At 44.1% G+C, this 16,540-nt stretch overlaps 1 protein-coding gene across 1 annotated transcript in view; it reads right to left on the reverse strand.

The window, feature by feature from the left end:
* HS1BP3 (HCLS1 binding protein 3) overlaps positions 1 to 16,540 on the reverse strand; it is a 53,853-nt gene that overhangs the window by 6,956 nt on the left and 30,357 nt on the right. Inside the window, exons 5-6 of the mRNA XM_041480974.1 lie at positions 4,474 to 4,625; positions 3,845 to 3,980 (exon numbers count right to left, since the gene is read on the reverse strand). Of these exons, the coding sequence (XP_041336908.1) occupies positions 3,845 to 3,980; positions 4,474 to 4,625 (288 nt within the window). The remainder of the gene's footprint in view (positions 1 to 3,844; positions 3,981 to 4,473; positions 4,626 to 16,540) is intronic.

Here is a 16,540-nt window from a genome sequence, read left to right on the forward strand (position 1 = left end):
AAGACAAATGTGCTCACAGCTGCCTCCTTCCATCTCAGCTTCCTATTCATTATCAAAGGTGAAGCTAATTAAATCTCTCCTAAAAGGCTGCTCAGACAGCTGTGGTAATTATTTCAGGCTAGGATGTGTGATAATTTATGTAATTCTGTGGGCACACAGGCTTCTGCAACATTCACAGGATCAATTTCAGCATTGGTTTTCCACAAAAACCTTATCCATCACACCAGGCAGGCATGATTGAGATTAATGAGGCAGAAGAGTGCATGCCTGCAGGGCTATGATCTCATTGGCATCATGGAGACATGGTGGGACAGATCCTGGGACTGGAGTTTTGGAATGGAAGGATACAGGCTCTTCAGGAAGGACAGGCAGGGACATGACGGACTGTCACCCTCTATGCCAATGACCAGCTGGGGTGCACAGAGCTCTGCCATGAGCCTCAGATGAGGAGCCATCCAAGAACTCAGGGGTCAGGATCAAAGGGAAGGCAGGGACAGGTGACAGGGGGTTTGCTACAGGCCACCAGAGCAGGAAGAGTGAGTGGATAAGGTACTCTATAGACAGGAGCAGCTTCACATTCACAAACCTTGGTCCTCACAGAGGACTTCAACCACCCCACATCTGCTGGAAGGACAGCCAGTAGAGCTTAAGCAATACAGGAGGTCCCTCAAAGGCATTGAGGCCAATTTACCTCTCCAAGTAACAAAGGAGCCAACAAGGAGATGTGCTAGGCTGGACCTCATTCTCTCCAGTGAGGAGGCTGGAGGGGAATGTAAAGCTCCAGGGCAGCTGGGCTGCAGTGACCACGAAATGGTCGAGTTTGAATCTCTCATGGCAGTGAAGTGGGTGCTCAGCAAACCCTGGATTTCAGGAGAGCAAACTTTGGCCTCTTCAGGGATCTGCTTTGTAGAGTCCCATGGGATAAAGCCCATGAAATCTCCCATTGCACTTAGAATGCAATTGGTTCTTCTCAATGCTCAGCACTTGTTAATGTCAAGTTGGTGATTCTATTTAAAACAGTAATTCTCATTTTATATGAGCAAGTATCCACAGAGAGCAGTCTTCAGTTTGCAATGAGAACGTTTATCAGATCCTCTTCTCCCTCATGTTGTGACAAGCACAGCCCACACACATTTTGCAGACTCATTTTTCTCCTTAACAGCTTCTGCCTCGTGAGTTACAGCCACTGCTGAGGACTCACTGCTGTGCTGATACTGCTCTGGTGCTACTGCTGCTCAAACCACTCAGGTACCATAAAGATCACAAAGCATTTGGTTGCTCCTGTGCTCTGCTCTGGATATTATCTTCTTCCCATCCCCCTCTGGAAGAAGGTTCTGCCCTCCTCTGCCTTAGGCAGCTCTCTTCTAACTCTGCCCATGATTCAGAGTGAGTCAGATCTACCACACACATGTGAGCAGACCCTGAGGTACATGTGAATGTTCACTGCACCAGTGAAGATCTCCCACATCTGCATTATTCAGCTACTCCACTGGAGTGCAGTGAACGTGTCCAGCTTTCTGGACTTACCACAGACCTGCTCGTGCATCATAGCTCAGGACAGTGATAGATCTTAACAAAATGTGTCCAGATAAACTTTTGGTATGATAGAACTGACTATGTCCAAGGGATCAAGAGGTTTCCATTTCCATTTCTAGTAGCATAACCAGCTCTAGCCTGCTAAAGGAATGGGTTGTCACAGCTCCTACTCTGATCTGAGGGCTGCAGAGAGATTTCTTTAGTCCCTTTTGGGAAAGGAGAGTGTCAACACATACAGGGCAAAGACAAGACTTATTCTTAGGCCTCAAAATAAGCTCAAGCTCCCATGCAGGGAGATTGGAGAGTGCAGCTTATGTTGAACATCTTCTCACCACAAAGTGTCACTGCCTGGAAAAGAGCCTGTGGTACTGCCCTGCAAGAACATTCAGCACCGGTTTGGTGGGAAGGGAAGGTGGGAGAGGATTCAAATGCTGCCTCTACATTTATGAGACCTGACTGTTCTGCTGAGGCTTCCAGCTGAACAGAAAACAAAGTGCATTTTGCCCTACCCCTGAATTTCAGGTGACTGCAGTGAATTTGCATAGGGGGAGGTGAAGTGTTGCACTAGGTTAAAACAGTACTGCCACTCCTCCTCCCCTCTTGGACAGCAGCTTCTCCTTTACCCTCAACTGCCTTGCACTGAATTCACCAACCCTCTATGATGTGCAGATAACACCATGAACTGGGTTTACCAGGGGAATTTCAGAGGGTGTTAGGCACCTGAAAAGTCAACAGATCCTGACCTATCTGCCTATACCTCTTGCACAGCCAGGAATGTGCAATCCAGTTGCCTCTGGATTCCCATAGCAACTTTCCCATTGGACCACTTGCATGGTTTTCTGTTTCATTACATGTATGCCTTTCCAATTGGACCTTGATGACGATTTATCAACGATTGGAAGCATGGAGACAAATCAGGAATAAACAAAAACTACTGGAATTTAAAAGAAATTACAACTTTTCCCATGGGTTCCCCTAACCATCTGGGTGCGCTGCTGTTGTTGATGATCCCAAACTGATCTGAAAGCATGGTCTATTGGTCTCAGAGCAGACTTCAGAGACCTTTCTCTGAAGATATATAATCCAAAAGACAGTACCACGACAGATGGAGAAGTTCTCTCTAGTGGATAAAAATGCAAGGACTGCAGTGGAACAGGCCCTTCTCCTGTAGTCATATGAACACTCTGGATGAAGTGCTGTATGCTGAGATCACTAGCAGACAAGAAAATATTGCAAGCACATGTGTGCTTGCTCTCAGTATACCCAGCATAAAAATCAGGTCATGTCCTCCCCCATCAGCTTCTATAAACATCAGGTGGACTGTCAGGGTCTAAGGCAAGATGGCACCCAGCCCAATTTAACCTTTGTTTAAAGTAAGTCAGGTATTACTGCTGAGATAGCCAGCACTTCTCCATGCGTAGAAAGCAACAGCTGCAGAATTACCTGCCTCAGGAGAGGTTTGAAACCACACACAGAGTCCCTCTCCTGGGTTTAGTACCTGCTGTGGAAATCATACATCCTCACAGGAGCTGGTTGACACAAATTAGCACTGGAAGCAGGCTGGCCTCATCATTCAGATGCCAGCTTGAGACCCAGAAGGAATGAATTTGACTCATTACTGCAGCACAGATTCCCTGTGTCTCTCCAAGCACTGGTTCCCTGCTCGATCTCTGGAGGATTATCAGCACAGGCGAACCAGCCCTGTGAGGGAGATGTCAGGGATAAATGCATAGTGTGCTGATGTGTTCCAGGCTACACTACCAAGGGAGAAGCAATATATTATACCCTCCTGCAACTCTGAGCTCCAGCCCTCCTTCCCACTAGATTAAAAATTAAACACAGGGTGATAAAGAGGCTGTGGAGGTATGCACAGGATACCTCCTGGAAGTATGCATGAATGTCTGTGAGCCATCAGCATGAAAATCATTCCTCCTGTGGCAAGAGCCCCCCTATCTCTGGGCTTTGTTCCCCACTTTTCACAGAGGAGGTCAGGTTCCCTATGGATCATTTGCAGAAAGTAGAAGTGTCATGTTAGAAAACAAGAACAAGATAGGCTCTTCCTTTGGAGTCACAGAAAAATTCCTTGCAGCCCACCTTTCTCAAAGGGTCTTCCTAATTTCCTTTTTAATGTGTTTGATGTCCAAGCTCCATGACACATGTTACATTTTACTTGTCGATACAAGTATTGATTCACAGTTTGCATTCTGAGTATATAAGCTTTGTCCCCAAATTCACCTCTTTCAAGATCTAAATAGATCAGAATAGATCAGACCACCTTCATCCCACATGACAGATTTGAGATGAGTACCTCAGCAGCTCCTCAGTGTCCTCCTCAGGATCCCTGCTCAGCACATACTTGCTGTGCTCACAAGCAGCTGGCAGCAGGAGTGAGTCACCCAGTCTCACCACCCCACCGAGGTCTGGGTCTTCAAATAACTTCAGATCTAGAAAGGGGAATTGGAAGCTGCTGAATTTAAATCATGCTATGTAACACAAGGCCTGCACTAACCAGTATATCTGGCTAGGTGGGTTGAAAAAACAGATCATGCAGACAATTCTTTTTTCCCAAAGACTTCCAGTCCACAGAATGCAGTGATACTCTGCACTCTAGGACTTGGTAAATCTGCTTTTTCCTTGCACTCAAAAGTAGGTCACATTACTCCTGTTAGTGTGGCAAGAATGACTGTGGGACAGTCAGCTCCCACAGACCTTAATATCCCAATTCAAAATGTTTACAAAGAACAGCTACAAGAGCTACAGGTTTCATTTGTTCTTTCTGAATGATTCTAGATGATTCTGCTCAGCTGAAGATTTGCCTTAACATTTCCAAGACATTATTTAGCCTGTATACTATGCATCACTGTAATTTAAAGTCTCAGTTATACACATGCTTTAGATAAAACAATCTGTGTATATACAAATATAGAACAGATTTACTCTCTTTAATCTTTCCTCTGGGACTGATTGATGAGAAATCTTTTTCTGGGCCAAAGAGTCCTTCATCTGGATCCACCTCCTCTTCAAAAATGGTTAATTTGGGCTTCTCTTCCTTGGCTGGAGGAGCAGGTGTCTTCTTTGCTTTTTTCGTTCTAAAACATAAGAGAAAAGAAAGTTAGCTGCAACTCTTCCTTTAACAAGGAAGATTTATGGCTAGAAAGTCTCCTAAGCTGAAAATAGATGGTGGGAGGCTAGGAAAGATTTAGACAAAGGTACACAGGCATCTGTTAATTGCTGGCAGGAATGGGATACTGACCTGAAGGGACAGTTGGTCTGGCATTCTCTGGCTGGACCCATGTTGTGTATTCTTAACATATGTCAAGGAGTCCAATGGGAATGGGAAAAGCAGAGCTAACAATGCTGCAGTGTGCAAACGACTACTCAGAAACATTTAAGCAGTTTTACTGCTCCCACACAGAAAGCTTAAAATAAGGAAGATCAGTTCCATCAACACTGTTTGAGACAGAGGAAAAGGATGACTTGAAATACAAAGTGCAAGTTGGTCCATTGCACTGATCCCTGTGGACAGGTTTTAAAAAAATCCCTTTAGCTCCATTACCCTGCCAGCTCCTGCTGCTGTTTATGATTGTTGCATACTCCTTTCATAAAGGTATTAGACACCCCCCTTATGTGCAGATGGCTTAAACACAGAGAGTTGACTCCCTTTCCAAGAGCAAAGTGAAAAGCACCTGCCTCTTGCTTTCATACCCAGGACTCACATTCCGCCAGCTGAAGCTACAAGGCAGCACTCACCATAATTGAGCTTGAGTTATGAGGCAAACCAGATGGCACAGAAAAGAAAATTTAGAGGACAATAACCTGTGGGTGAAAAGTCCAATTCAAACCAGGCTGAAAGAGAAGCAGTCCCTAGGACTACATGCCCTTCCGAAGTAATTGCCATATTTCAGAGATCTTCACTCTCAGCAGCTCTGGTGCTGCAATTTCTAAGGTACCCCTTTGAGTGCCTCTTCCAATAGAAGATCTGATCTTCTCTGCAAGAGCAGGTCAGGTTTCAGCCTAGAGCAAACCCAATTATCAGCACTTAACATGCCATAGTCATCAAAAACTAAGAACAAGGTCAAAAGATTACACACACATTCCAACTACATTAAAGAGTCTTGTAAAATCTTCTTGCAATTACAGCCGCACACAAAAGCAGAGTCCAGTTACGTCCAGTTATTTTCACAAGTTTATTATCAACAAACTGGAACTCACAGATGGTATTACCTTGCTACCATCACTTTGTGGCAAATGCAGCCTAAGAGCAAGCACCATGCAGAACCTAAATATTGCTTTATTTGGAAATATACCCTATTTGATACTCTAAAGGGATCTGCAGGCGTCAGCAACTACTATTCATGACAAAGCCCTTCATTATAAAGCAGTAGAAACTTTAATGATTTTTTTTTTGCATTCATATTCATTAGGGATATGCCTCAAATAACTTTTGAATCTGAGCTACTTTTGAAAGCACAGCTCCAAGGAACTGCTTCAACCTGAAGCACTTACATAAGACCCTTCTTCCAAAACCTATCAAAATCTAAAGTTAAAATATGTACAGGCATCTTTCATCCAGGATACTTACAGAAACTCAAATTCATTGCTTTATTAACTGTAGTAAGGGATCTATCACTCAAATGACCCAAGTATTAAAGGTAAAGGTAAACCAAACAACAACAAAACTGGAAGAACAGTAGGACCAAGTCATTCAGAGCTGAAAACCGATTAAAAAAAGATTTAGCAAGCACAAAAAAATCCAATTTACTATGGAAGAAGCAACCTTTATTTGCATAACTCACAAAGTATTCTCTGAGAGATGAATGATAATATAGGTGAGGATTTGCCAACCTACAGAATGCCAAAAGTCTTTGACAAGACCTCTTGTCCATTCAGAGTTACAACAGCTCTCCTGATGCATAAGAGCCCATCATGGCACAGGTAATTATATACAGGAGCCAGCACACTGCCAAGAAACAGGTCTCCACCCTGGTGAAGTTAGCAAGGAATTTACTATTAGTTAGCTCAAGTATTTGCAGTAAACAATACCAGAACAGTGGGAAACACCAAAGAAAGGGAAGATAATCATAAAGAGCATCATACAGAACAGTATGTAAAACAGAAATAATGGAACTGAAATATCCTGGTAATGACCTTTTGTGTAGTCTGGCCACCAAACCAGCCCACTGACATGGGCTCACTTTCTGTTTGGCCAGGGGACTCCACTGGCAGCTACAGGGCACAGGGCCAGACCTGCTGGGCTTGACTGGTACCGGTAGGAACAGCAGGAAATTGTTTTTCTGCCTTCAAGTTGTTTCCCCTCACTGCCCTTCTAAGGAAGCCACTGTTGGACTGCCAAGTAATTGCAGCATATCCATAGAGGGACACTGTTGAGGTCAGTCCCTAAGTGGGAAACAGGATTCCCACGGTTCTGTATTTAGCTGTGCCAGTCCAGACTGCACTGCTGAGCAGAGGTTAATAGATGAGAAGGGGGTGTGGGAAATTTAAGAGACTGTCTGAAGTTCTGCAGCTGGCCTGAGGGTGCATCTGCCTGCCCACCCATCCCCTCTCTGTATACTGGTGCTATGTCCCCATAAGCAGGGCCCAGGGACTGTGCTGGAGCCAAGCTGACTGTGAAGCCCCAAGCTGGCAGGCATGCAGGGGAGAAGCTGCAAGGATAGCTAATTCGATGATCATGATTTACCAGAATGCAGTAAACTTGTGCAGGAATGTAGAGTCTTTGGAGAAGACAGAAATTAAGGAACATTAATTCTTCCAAATTATTACCGTACTCAAAGCCTGCACTTCATTAGCACCTTCTTCATACAGCACGCTCACAACCTTGGCATATGACATTTTGAAACTACCAGCATCCAGCTGGCAGAAGATGACCTATGTTATTGCTATTTCTTCATTTATGAAACAAGTGAACTTTTGGAGCATCACTCTAGTGACTTTTAAAACCTCTACAAAAACCAAAGCAGCCCTAAAGATGACGTAATCCTTTGTTCAGCAGAAACTATTTACCCAGTTGAGCCTACTGATGTCTACACAGGAAGCACTGTGAGAATAACTCAAATAACACTCCTGTCACCTGCTCTGACTAATTAAGAAGGAGCCTCCTAAGTGACTGTACATAAAGACTGGCCTTCTAATTGACATGCACCAAAATTGGATGATCAAAAATTAGAGTATATGAATCCACCTAGTCAGGCTGCTGGAACACTCGAAAGTCCAGCTGAGACTCCTGGCTCCCACGTGATCCTCAAATCACCCATGAAAATGTCAACAAAGCCCTGTATGCAGACACTTTCAAACCTCACTCACTTTGTGAGCACAGTTCTCCTGTTACTGTTTACTGACACAATGTAGGTCACTCCTCTGGCAGCCTCCAGATCTCACTGGCACAGCAGCAATGCACAAGAGCTTTCTGGTCAGGTGTGGAAAACAGCAACGAGGATGACTAAGGCACTCCAAAGTCAGAAGATTTCCAGACCTGTGTGTGACAGCTGTTTGTGAAACACTGGAACTACAGATCCAATGCTGGGTGACACTGGTTTAAATCACAGTGTATCTACTGTGCTCTATACAGAGAGGAGTCCCTGCCCCAGGCTCACTGCTGGGTTAAAACAGTGAGTGTTGTAATCAAGAGCATGTGTAATCTCAGCACACAGGAAAAACTCTTCAGGTGTTATTATTCTGAAAATATGACCATCTCTTTTTTAGAGAAGTAAAATTATGCTTCAGAAAAGGAGTGCTACAGCAATATTAAAAAAAACACAACTTATTCAGAATATACATACTTTACATTAGGTATTCATGGAATTTTACAAGGGAAGAGCTCACTAATATAAATGGACATCCCCACTCCCACACATCTATGTTCAGGCTTGAACAAAAGAGCTACAGCTAGAATAGCAGCAATATCAGCACATCTTCTTGAAAACCACATCTGAAAAACAAAGATCCTATACACTAGTTTGTGCAGAAAACAAAATGTCATCTGCTGCTTTCTTTTCACTCAACAGTGCTCGTTTTCCAGAGCTGCCTGATGATAACAGACAGGACAAAAGGGGTCATTCTCCATTGCTCTGGACAAGGGATGCCCAATAGAAACTCAAAGCCCATCGGCTCACACAGCCTCACTCCTAAGCATTAAGCTGCCACAACAAGTGCTGGCTGCAGGGATACTGCACCTCACACAGCAATCTTTTTCTTGTGGACATCATGCTAATTTACAGTATTTTAAATGGCTTTGGCATGTCCCAAAGTAAGATAATGTGTAATTGATGGAATAAATTGCCAATTAGAAATAATGTGGAACGAGATTATTAATTTGCAAAGTTTGTCTGCTTCTGTTCTGACATTAGGTCAGCCTTGGATTATTGTTCCAGCAGAGCAACAGATGGAAAGAAAGCCTGAAGGAACAGATTTTCAAGAGCTCAGCTCCCATCCAGGGACCTGCTTTTGTGGAGAGATTTTTCTGAAGGGCTCAGAACTCAAGAGTACTTGTTCTTCCTAAACAAAGGCAAGCAGTGTTTATAATTTGTCCTCAAGTTTTCTGATTATATCCTTTTCCAGTGTAATCTGAAAGCAGATGAGAAGACCACAGATGGACAACTTTTGTCTAGTACACAGCTCATTAGCAATAATCATAATAGAGAAACATTTGCTAAAATATTTTCAACTAAATAACTAATAAAACACTCAAGCACTCATAAGACTGGCAAGGGAACTAGGGTTAGAGAGTAGATTGCAAAGAAGGAAAATTAACATAAAGGAAATTTCTTTATAATTTTCCTCTCATTTTCTAGAGTAAACCAGAGTGTAAGACTTGCTGAAACAAGTTAACGAACAACAAAAGACAAGTTTCAAAATCATAATCAAACATAATCATGACTAAATTAAACCACAGTGGTCCAGAACAAGAGAAGCATAATAAAGTTGTCAATAATGATGTGAAAAAGCTAAAAATACTCATTAGTATTTTGGGTTTTATCTGCAAAGCAGCAAAATGGTACTTCCAGGGTTTCTGACAACAGGGAAATTTTTCTTATCCTCATGTTAATGATGAACATTTTCAGATATGCAGTACCAGATAACATGAACTAAGATGTTTCAGAAAAAATTGGCCAGGCATTTTCTGCGCCCTGGATGTAACTACTCAACACAGTTTAGAACTCCAGGGAAGTTACAGAGGGCTAAAAATAAAGCTATTTTAGAAATCAGAAAAGTTAAAAAAGTAGAACATAAACATGGGCCAGTGAACATTGCCTTGATGCTCAGTAAAATTATAGAAAGACAGATTATCAGACATAATCAGTAAGTAATTAGAAGAGCATTCATTACTAAAATCTGTCCAGAGTCATGCTATCTTCTTTTCATGAACCTACAGCCTTGATTAATAATGGTATCATACCCAAGGTGTGACATAGCAATCCTGAAAGTTCCCACCATTTCTTTCTACAGCAGGAGCAGGACAATGTAAGTTTCTCTCCTCTGGGTCCTGCAGACAATGATCTCAGTGCACCATTGCAGGAACCTGCTTCTCTGTGGAGTTCCTGAACCATCTCTGCATTAACTTGGACACTCAGATGCCACAAGCAACAGGGGATAAAACCACAACACTATTTTGGTAGGACAAGGACACGAGAATATGATGTCTGTCTATGAATTAGTAAAAGAGCTACAAGGCAAACATGATGATGGCAGCATCAGGGCTTGATGCATACCAGCTTTTGTCATTCTTAATTCTCTTTATCTGTATGTCTGGCAGGACTTGATTTCAAATTGATAAAAGGAGAGAAGCATTGATCTTTGCTCTGCTTCCCTCTTCTGGTGCACCTTTTTTTCCTTTGTGTCCAGCTTTTACAATTTCTGCCCAATTCCATCCTTTTTCCCCTTTTCATACCTCCTCCTCATTTTCCCAATGTTTCTTGCCAGTATCAGACATTTTCTTGCTCCACCTCCAGAATCTGCAGTGCTGCTTTATCCTCCAGACTGACAATAAGGCTTCCTTATCATCCTGAACTCCCTTCTTCACATCATGTACCTCTAACTCTCCAGACCTCTGTTCTGGACTGTTCTTTTTCTGCTTTAACCCTAAAGATTATTCTCATTGATCAAATTACGCTCCTGAAAAAGACCCCAGGCAGTAACTGAAGGAGAAACAGGAAACTGCACTTGGAAAGTGGGAAAATGCAGATGAGAAAATGTAAGGAGAAAAAAAGGATAGAACTAAGCAGAGGTAACAGTAGGGAAAACAAGAGAAAGGGGAGAGGTTGAAGCTGATCACAAATGATAACTAGCTGTTAAGTGCTAGCCCCTAAAAATAAACAATATTTACTAGTCAGTTTTCAATAAAAGGCAAAATTCATGTCAAATCTTAAATAAATGCAAAGCCTTTCTAATGAAACAAAGCTTTATCAGAAAATAAAATGAGAGAGAACAGTTTGCACTTAAAAATTCTGCAAGACATTATCCATTGGTTTATTTCCTTTAAAGTAAGATTCAAGCTAAAGAAGTTACTTTCAGGAATAGTTACATTTCAGGAGTTACTTCTCAGGAAACTTTCTTTCAATCCTATAAAAACTACACTCTAAGAAAAGAAATCCATTCTCTTACATTAATTAATGATTGCTGCTGGTCTGTAGCTCCAAAACTAACAAATTCTTGAGTAAGTACTGTGTTGCCTGTAAAATGATGTCTATATGAAGTATATCTCAGCAATAAAATGTGCCTCAAGAATTTAAATTTGACCACTGTAATGAAATCAACCTCCCAACATCATCCCTTTATGAGACATTCTTCACAAACATCCTGAGAAGCTTCACAAAGCAAGTCACCCAAGCTGAAACAGTGTGTGAAAAAAACTTGTTAGTAAGTATGTTTTCTGCCACACTCTCAACAGATTTGGGAGCAAACACTTAAAAAGAAGGCCTCACAAAGAGGGAGTTAAAGGTACTAAAAGTATGCAATGTCATGTTGAGAATTCTTACAAGTAGCAGCTGTAAGTGACAAATGCAAATAACAACCATTTTGGAGAAGTGATTAGTTTCTTCAACACTGAAATGGTGAAACCTGCTCCCCTCCTGACATGAACTTACTATTGTAGCTTCTTGTTAGATCTGTTTTCTGAAAAAGCACTGAACGTGTGAATAGCTGACACATTTTCGGATGTGTTGGGCACTCACACCTCATGGAACAGTAGAGTCACAAAATGGTTTGGGTTGGAAGGGACAGTAGCATCACCTATTCCAAGCCCCCTGTTGTGTACATGGACATCTGCCATTAGGCTGCTCAGAGCCCATCCAACCTGGCCTTGCACACTTCCAGGGCTGGGGCATCCACAGCTTCTCTGGGCCAGTGTCTCACCACCTTTATTGTGCCTATATCTCATCTAAACCTACCCTTTTTCAGCTCCACACCTAAATACCTTTATTGTCTTTAGGCAATTGATATTGCCTATATCTCATCTAAACCTACCCTTTTTCAGCTCCACACCTAAAGTTTTATAAAGTGTCGTCTCACTACAGGCCTTGGCAAGGTCTAATCAGCAGCTGTGTGGTGCCTCCTTCCCAGGACAGGCAGCCTGTTTGCAACTGCTACCTCCACTTAATAAAGTTTTAATTTTGGGTTATTTAATCTTTGCCTTCTCACAAGAGAATGTACTCCAGCCCCCTGGACTCACACTGTGCTCCTCAGGAGGAGATAATTTCCACTTTGCTGCTGCCTCACCTGAATTCACTCCTCACCACAGTGTACAGCAGAAGAGGTACAAGAGCCCAGACTGCAGACACAACTCTAATTTTTCTGTCTGTGAACAGAAAAGTTTCAAATAGGATAGAGGATGTTTGCATAAAGAACTTCTGGACTCTCTAATCCCTGACACTCCATATAAAACTCAGTCTGAAGGGTATCTTTCCTTTTCCTTGCCTGGTACCTGCACAGACCACCCCCCAGCCTACAGAAAACCTCTAGCACATGATGTTCCAGTCTAAAATTTTGTCTGACACATCTGCCACACCACACCTAAAGAGCTTATGAGAAGCTCAAGAGGGGCCAGTTAGCAAGGCAGTGAGCAGATTCCAGCAGCAGCCAAGCAGGACTTGCATCACCTCCAGGAGGGATGGATGAGCCTAGTTCCCCACTGCCTTCCCTCCCCCACATCTTGCTGTTCACAGAGGTCACTTTTTCCTCTTGGCTGTGCCATGGGTAAAACAGACCTCTCACCACAACTCAGAGATGGCTCCACAGGAACTACAAGAGAGAAGGACACAGTGAGACATTGTCAGAGCTAAATGGCACCGCTGTTGCAGACACCGTGCTGTGCTCCAGCTGCTGCCTCTCATGACATCAAAACAACTTCCATAAAAAGAGAACACTGCTCTCCTGCCTACAGGTTCCTTGTGATGATTTTTTTTTTTTTTTTAACAGAGGTAGGATAAAATTGCTCTGGGTGAAATATTCCCTAGGCCATGGATATGCCTATTGCATGAAGCAATCCATGTGACGTTGCAGACACTGCTGGAGGTCAGACTGTAGGAACAGTCACACCAGGGAGCAACCCAGACACAATCTCTCCCTCCAAAGCCAGATGCTGAGGCTCTGCAGTGGCAGCTGCCCAGGGGCTGCTTTTTGCTGTAAGCAGAAAAATGGCTGACGAAATTCTGCATTTTTAAAAATTGGATTCTTACTTATAATTCTATTGCTAACTAGCTTGATTTCTCAGCAGAGAAGCTTTTACAAGGTCAGTAATTCCAGGGGCTGGCACTGAGCTCCATGTGCTGGCTGCTGGCTGTCAGGCTGGAGGGGGGTCCAGTGGCAAAGCACCACAAACCCCTTGGGGAGCACAGCGGGGCCAGGCACTGAATCACTGGAACCTGCTAAAGCCACAACGCGTGACTGAGAGAAGAAGAAATGAGCAGTCTTCACAAGTGCTCTGGCTTACGCATGCAATCCAACTCAGTGCTGGTGTTATTTGGCAGCCACAATATTCCAAAATCTTAACAAAATTCACTCCCCTCCTACTGGCAAAAAATCTCTGAGCTCAGCTCAGCCAGAGGACACTTGCTATTCCCACAGCACTCTTCAGAGCTGGCAGATAGATGATCTCAGGCTTCCAGCTAGCCTCCCACATCCCCAGAGGATTGACTATGACTTGACACAAACAACATGAGCTTGTCGATCCACACAAGTGACTCCTAGCAGACCCCACTCCTTGCTCCTGCTCAGCCACCTGATAATCTGCCCAGCAGCCCCTTGAGATGCTGTATTAAACCCTGAAGAGTCCTGTGCTGCAAGGGGTGCAGCAGGGAAGATGGATCAGGGAACACAAACTGTGGGTAGAAATGCTGGTAAACATCTCAGGCTCCCATACCACAGATGACATGAGATCTCAGGCTTATGTGGGGACAAAAAGCAACAAACATAGAGTTCCATCAGCCAAGGAAAGCTCTTTCCAGGCTTAGCTACTGGTCACTCACAGGGTGAGCCAGGTTTAGCTACTGGTCACTCACCTGTGAGCTAACTTGATCCTTTGGGTCAGTTTGCTGACTCACAAATCCTAAATTCATTCAAATAACATTAAAGCTCCATTCTGTGAAGGATCTTGTACCATTTAGTAAATTGGAGATATGAGAAATTACTTTAGGTTTGGTAAAGGAGGATCTGTGGTTGAATACAGAGAGGGAACACAAACTGTATCACTGATCTCTGTCAGTAAGAGGGACGACTGGAAAAGTGCTGAAATGATGCTGATGAGAGCAGGGGAGCAGCAATTACAAATAACTGCACAATGTTTTGAGCTTTTACTTCCTTGTGTTACAGTGGCTATGGCAGTATTGGAAGAAGAATGATCATTACAGACAGAAAACACAGACCCAGGCCACTTCAGCATTTGGATCCATCAGCAGAAATGCTACAGCACACCTTTCACATGCCACACAGTGAGGACAGAAAACACCACAGGGTCAGTGTGGCTGTACATCAGTACATACAGTACATCAGATATGGTCAAAATGCTGATTCAGAGGGCTGACTTCTCCCTGTAGCCAACCTCTTCATGCTGCTCACCCAGCTCCTGGCCTCACTCCTGTCTCTCTTCATCTTCCTTTGCTCTTCCAAGAAGGGACATTGGTACCTGTACCGGGTTTGCATGGCAAGGTTTTGGTAGTGGACAGGGGCTACAGGAATAACTTCTGTGAGAAACTGCTGGAAGCTTCCCCATGTCTGACAGAGGAAATGCCAGCCAGCTCCAAGAGGGATTCCTCAGTGGCCAAGGCTGAGCCCATCAGCCATGGTGGCAGTGCCTCTGTGATAGCACAGATAAGGGGGAAAAACTATTCTGCAACTGCAGCCAGGAGAGAATGAGAATGTGACAGGAACTGTCCTGCAGATGCCCAGGGCAGTGAAGAAGGCAGAGAAAATGCTCCAGGAGCCAGAGCAGATATTCCCCTGCAGCCCCTGGTGAGGCAGCTGTAGAGATCCACCTGCAGCCTCTGGAGGATCCCAACCCAGATCAGAGGGATGCCTGAAGGAGGCCGTGACCTTGTGGAGACCCCACACTGGAGCAGGCTCCTGGCAGGACCTGTGGCCCATGGACAGAGGAGCCCATGCTGGAGCAGGTTTGCTGGCAGGACTTGTGAGCCCAAGGGAGAAGGATGTGAGAAGTCCTCCCCCTGAGGAGAAGGAACTGCAGAGACAACATGTGATGAAGTGACCCCAGCCCCCATTCCCCATCCCCTTGCACTGCTGATGGGGAGGTAGAAAAAATCAGGAGCAAAATTGAGTCCAGGAAGAAGGGAGGGATGAGGGAAAGGCATTTTATAATTCAATTTTATTTCTCATTGTCCTACTCTGATTTGACTGGTAATAAATTCAGTTCATTTCCCAAATTCACTGTGACAGTCACTGGTGAATAATCTCACCCTGTCCTTACCTCAATCCATGAGTCTGTCATTATAATTTCCCTCCCATGCACAGCTGAGGAGGGCAGTGATGGAGTGGCTTTGGAAAGATTTTGATACTGAATTCCACAGCAGAGGTGCCATGAGCACAGGAGGCAGCACACACACCTACCCTGCTGAACAAGAGGGCTGGTGCAGGACTGTATCCATACTTTAAAACACTTGGCCTTGGTCTTCCCTTGCTCTCTGTGGCATTCTGGAATTAATGTTTATTCTGCGTCTGTTTTTAAGTTCAAAGTGCTTGAAATGACATGAGGGTTGTGCTAGAGCTCTGCAAAGTCATAGCCTGAACTGGTGCTAATGAAGTGCTTTGGGCACAGAACAAAGGCACATGGGGGTGTTTGAAGGAGCAAAGGCTGCTGTGATACTGCCAGAGGAGTGTATATGGAGGGAACCTTGATGTCCATGCCAACTTCTAGAAAGGATCCTTGTGAGGGACCCTGGGTACCACCCTTTCCAGGTAAGCAGAGAGCAGAAAGGAGACTGTTGTCCTTTGCCATGTTGTCCATTTGGCTGTAGGGCTTAAGGATACCTCAACATCTTTCATAATATCCACCAGCAGCACACAACAGCACCATGGCAGCATCCCTCCTGTGAGCAATCCCTCCTGTTGGTGCTGTGCTGCCAACAGCTGGAAAAGGACTGGCAGACCAAGGAAAATCCTCCATGAGAGTAAGGGATACAACTGGCTGGGTAACATCTCCAGCATCACCTCCCAAGAGCAACTAAACCAATGCTTACTGACAACAAACCACAATGTTTGGATAGCCCCAAAACACCTCACAGCTTTCAGAATTCACTCTCTGCACCTCTGCATGTCAGGGCACGCCAGCATTGTTCCTTTACGGATCAGGAATGCAATGTGGTCCTGAAAACCAGAAGTGAGCTATCTGCAGCCCAAACAGGATGTCTTTGAAATGAAAAATTGAAACTAATTCTCCTGAGACTCTGGTGCACAGTTCTAGACCATGTGCTTCTCCTTCCTGTTCCAGCATCCTGCATTGTGTGGCACTGCCCTTGTCTCTTGGCAGCATCACTGAACA

The sequence above is a fragment of the Pyrgilauda ruficollis genome, unplaced genomic scaffold, assembly GCF_017590135.1.
Source record: "Pyrgilauda ruficollis isolate IOZ18807 unplaced genomic scaffold, ASM1759013v1 scaffold54, whole genome shotgun sequence".
In the NCBI taxonomy this organism is placed as follows: domain Eukaryota; kingdom Metazoa; phylum Chordata; class Aves; order Passeriformes; family Passeridae; genus Pyrgilauda; species Pyrgilauda ruficollis.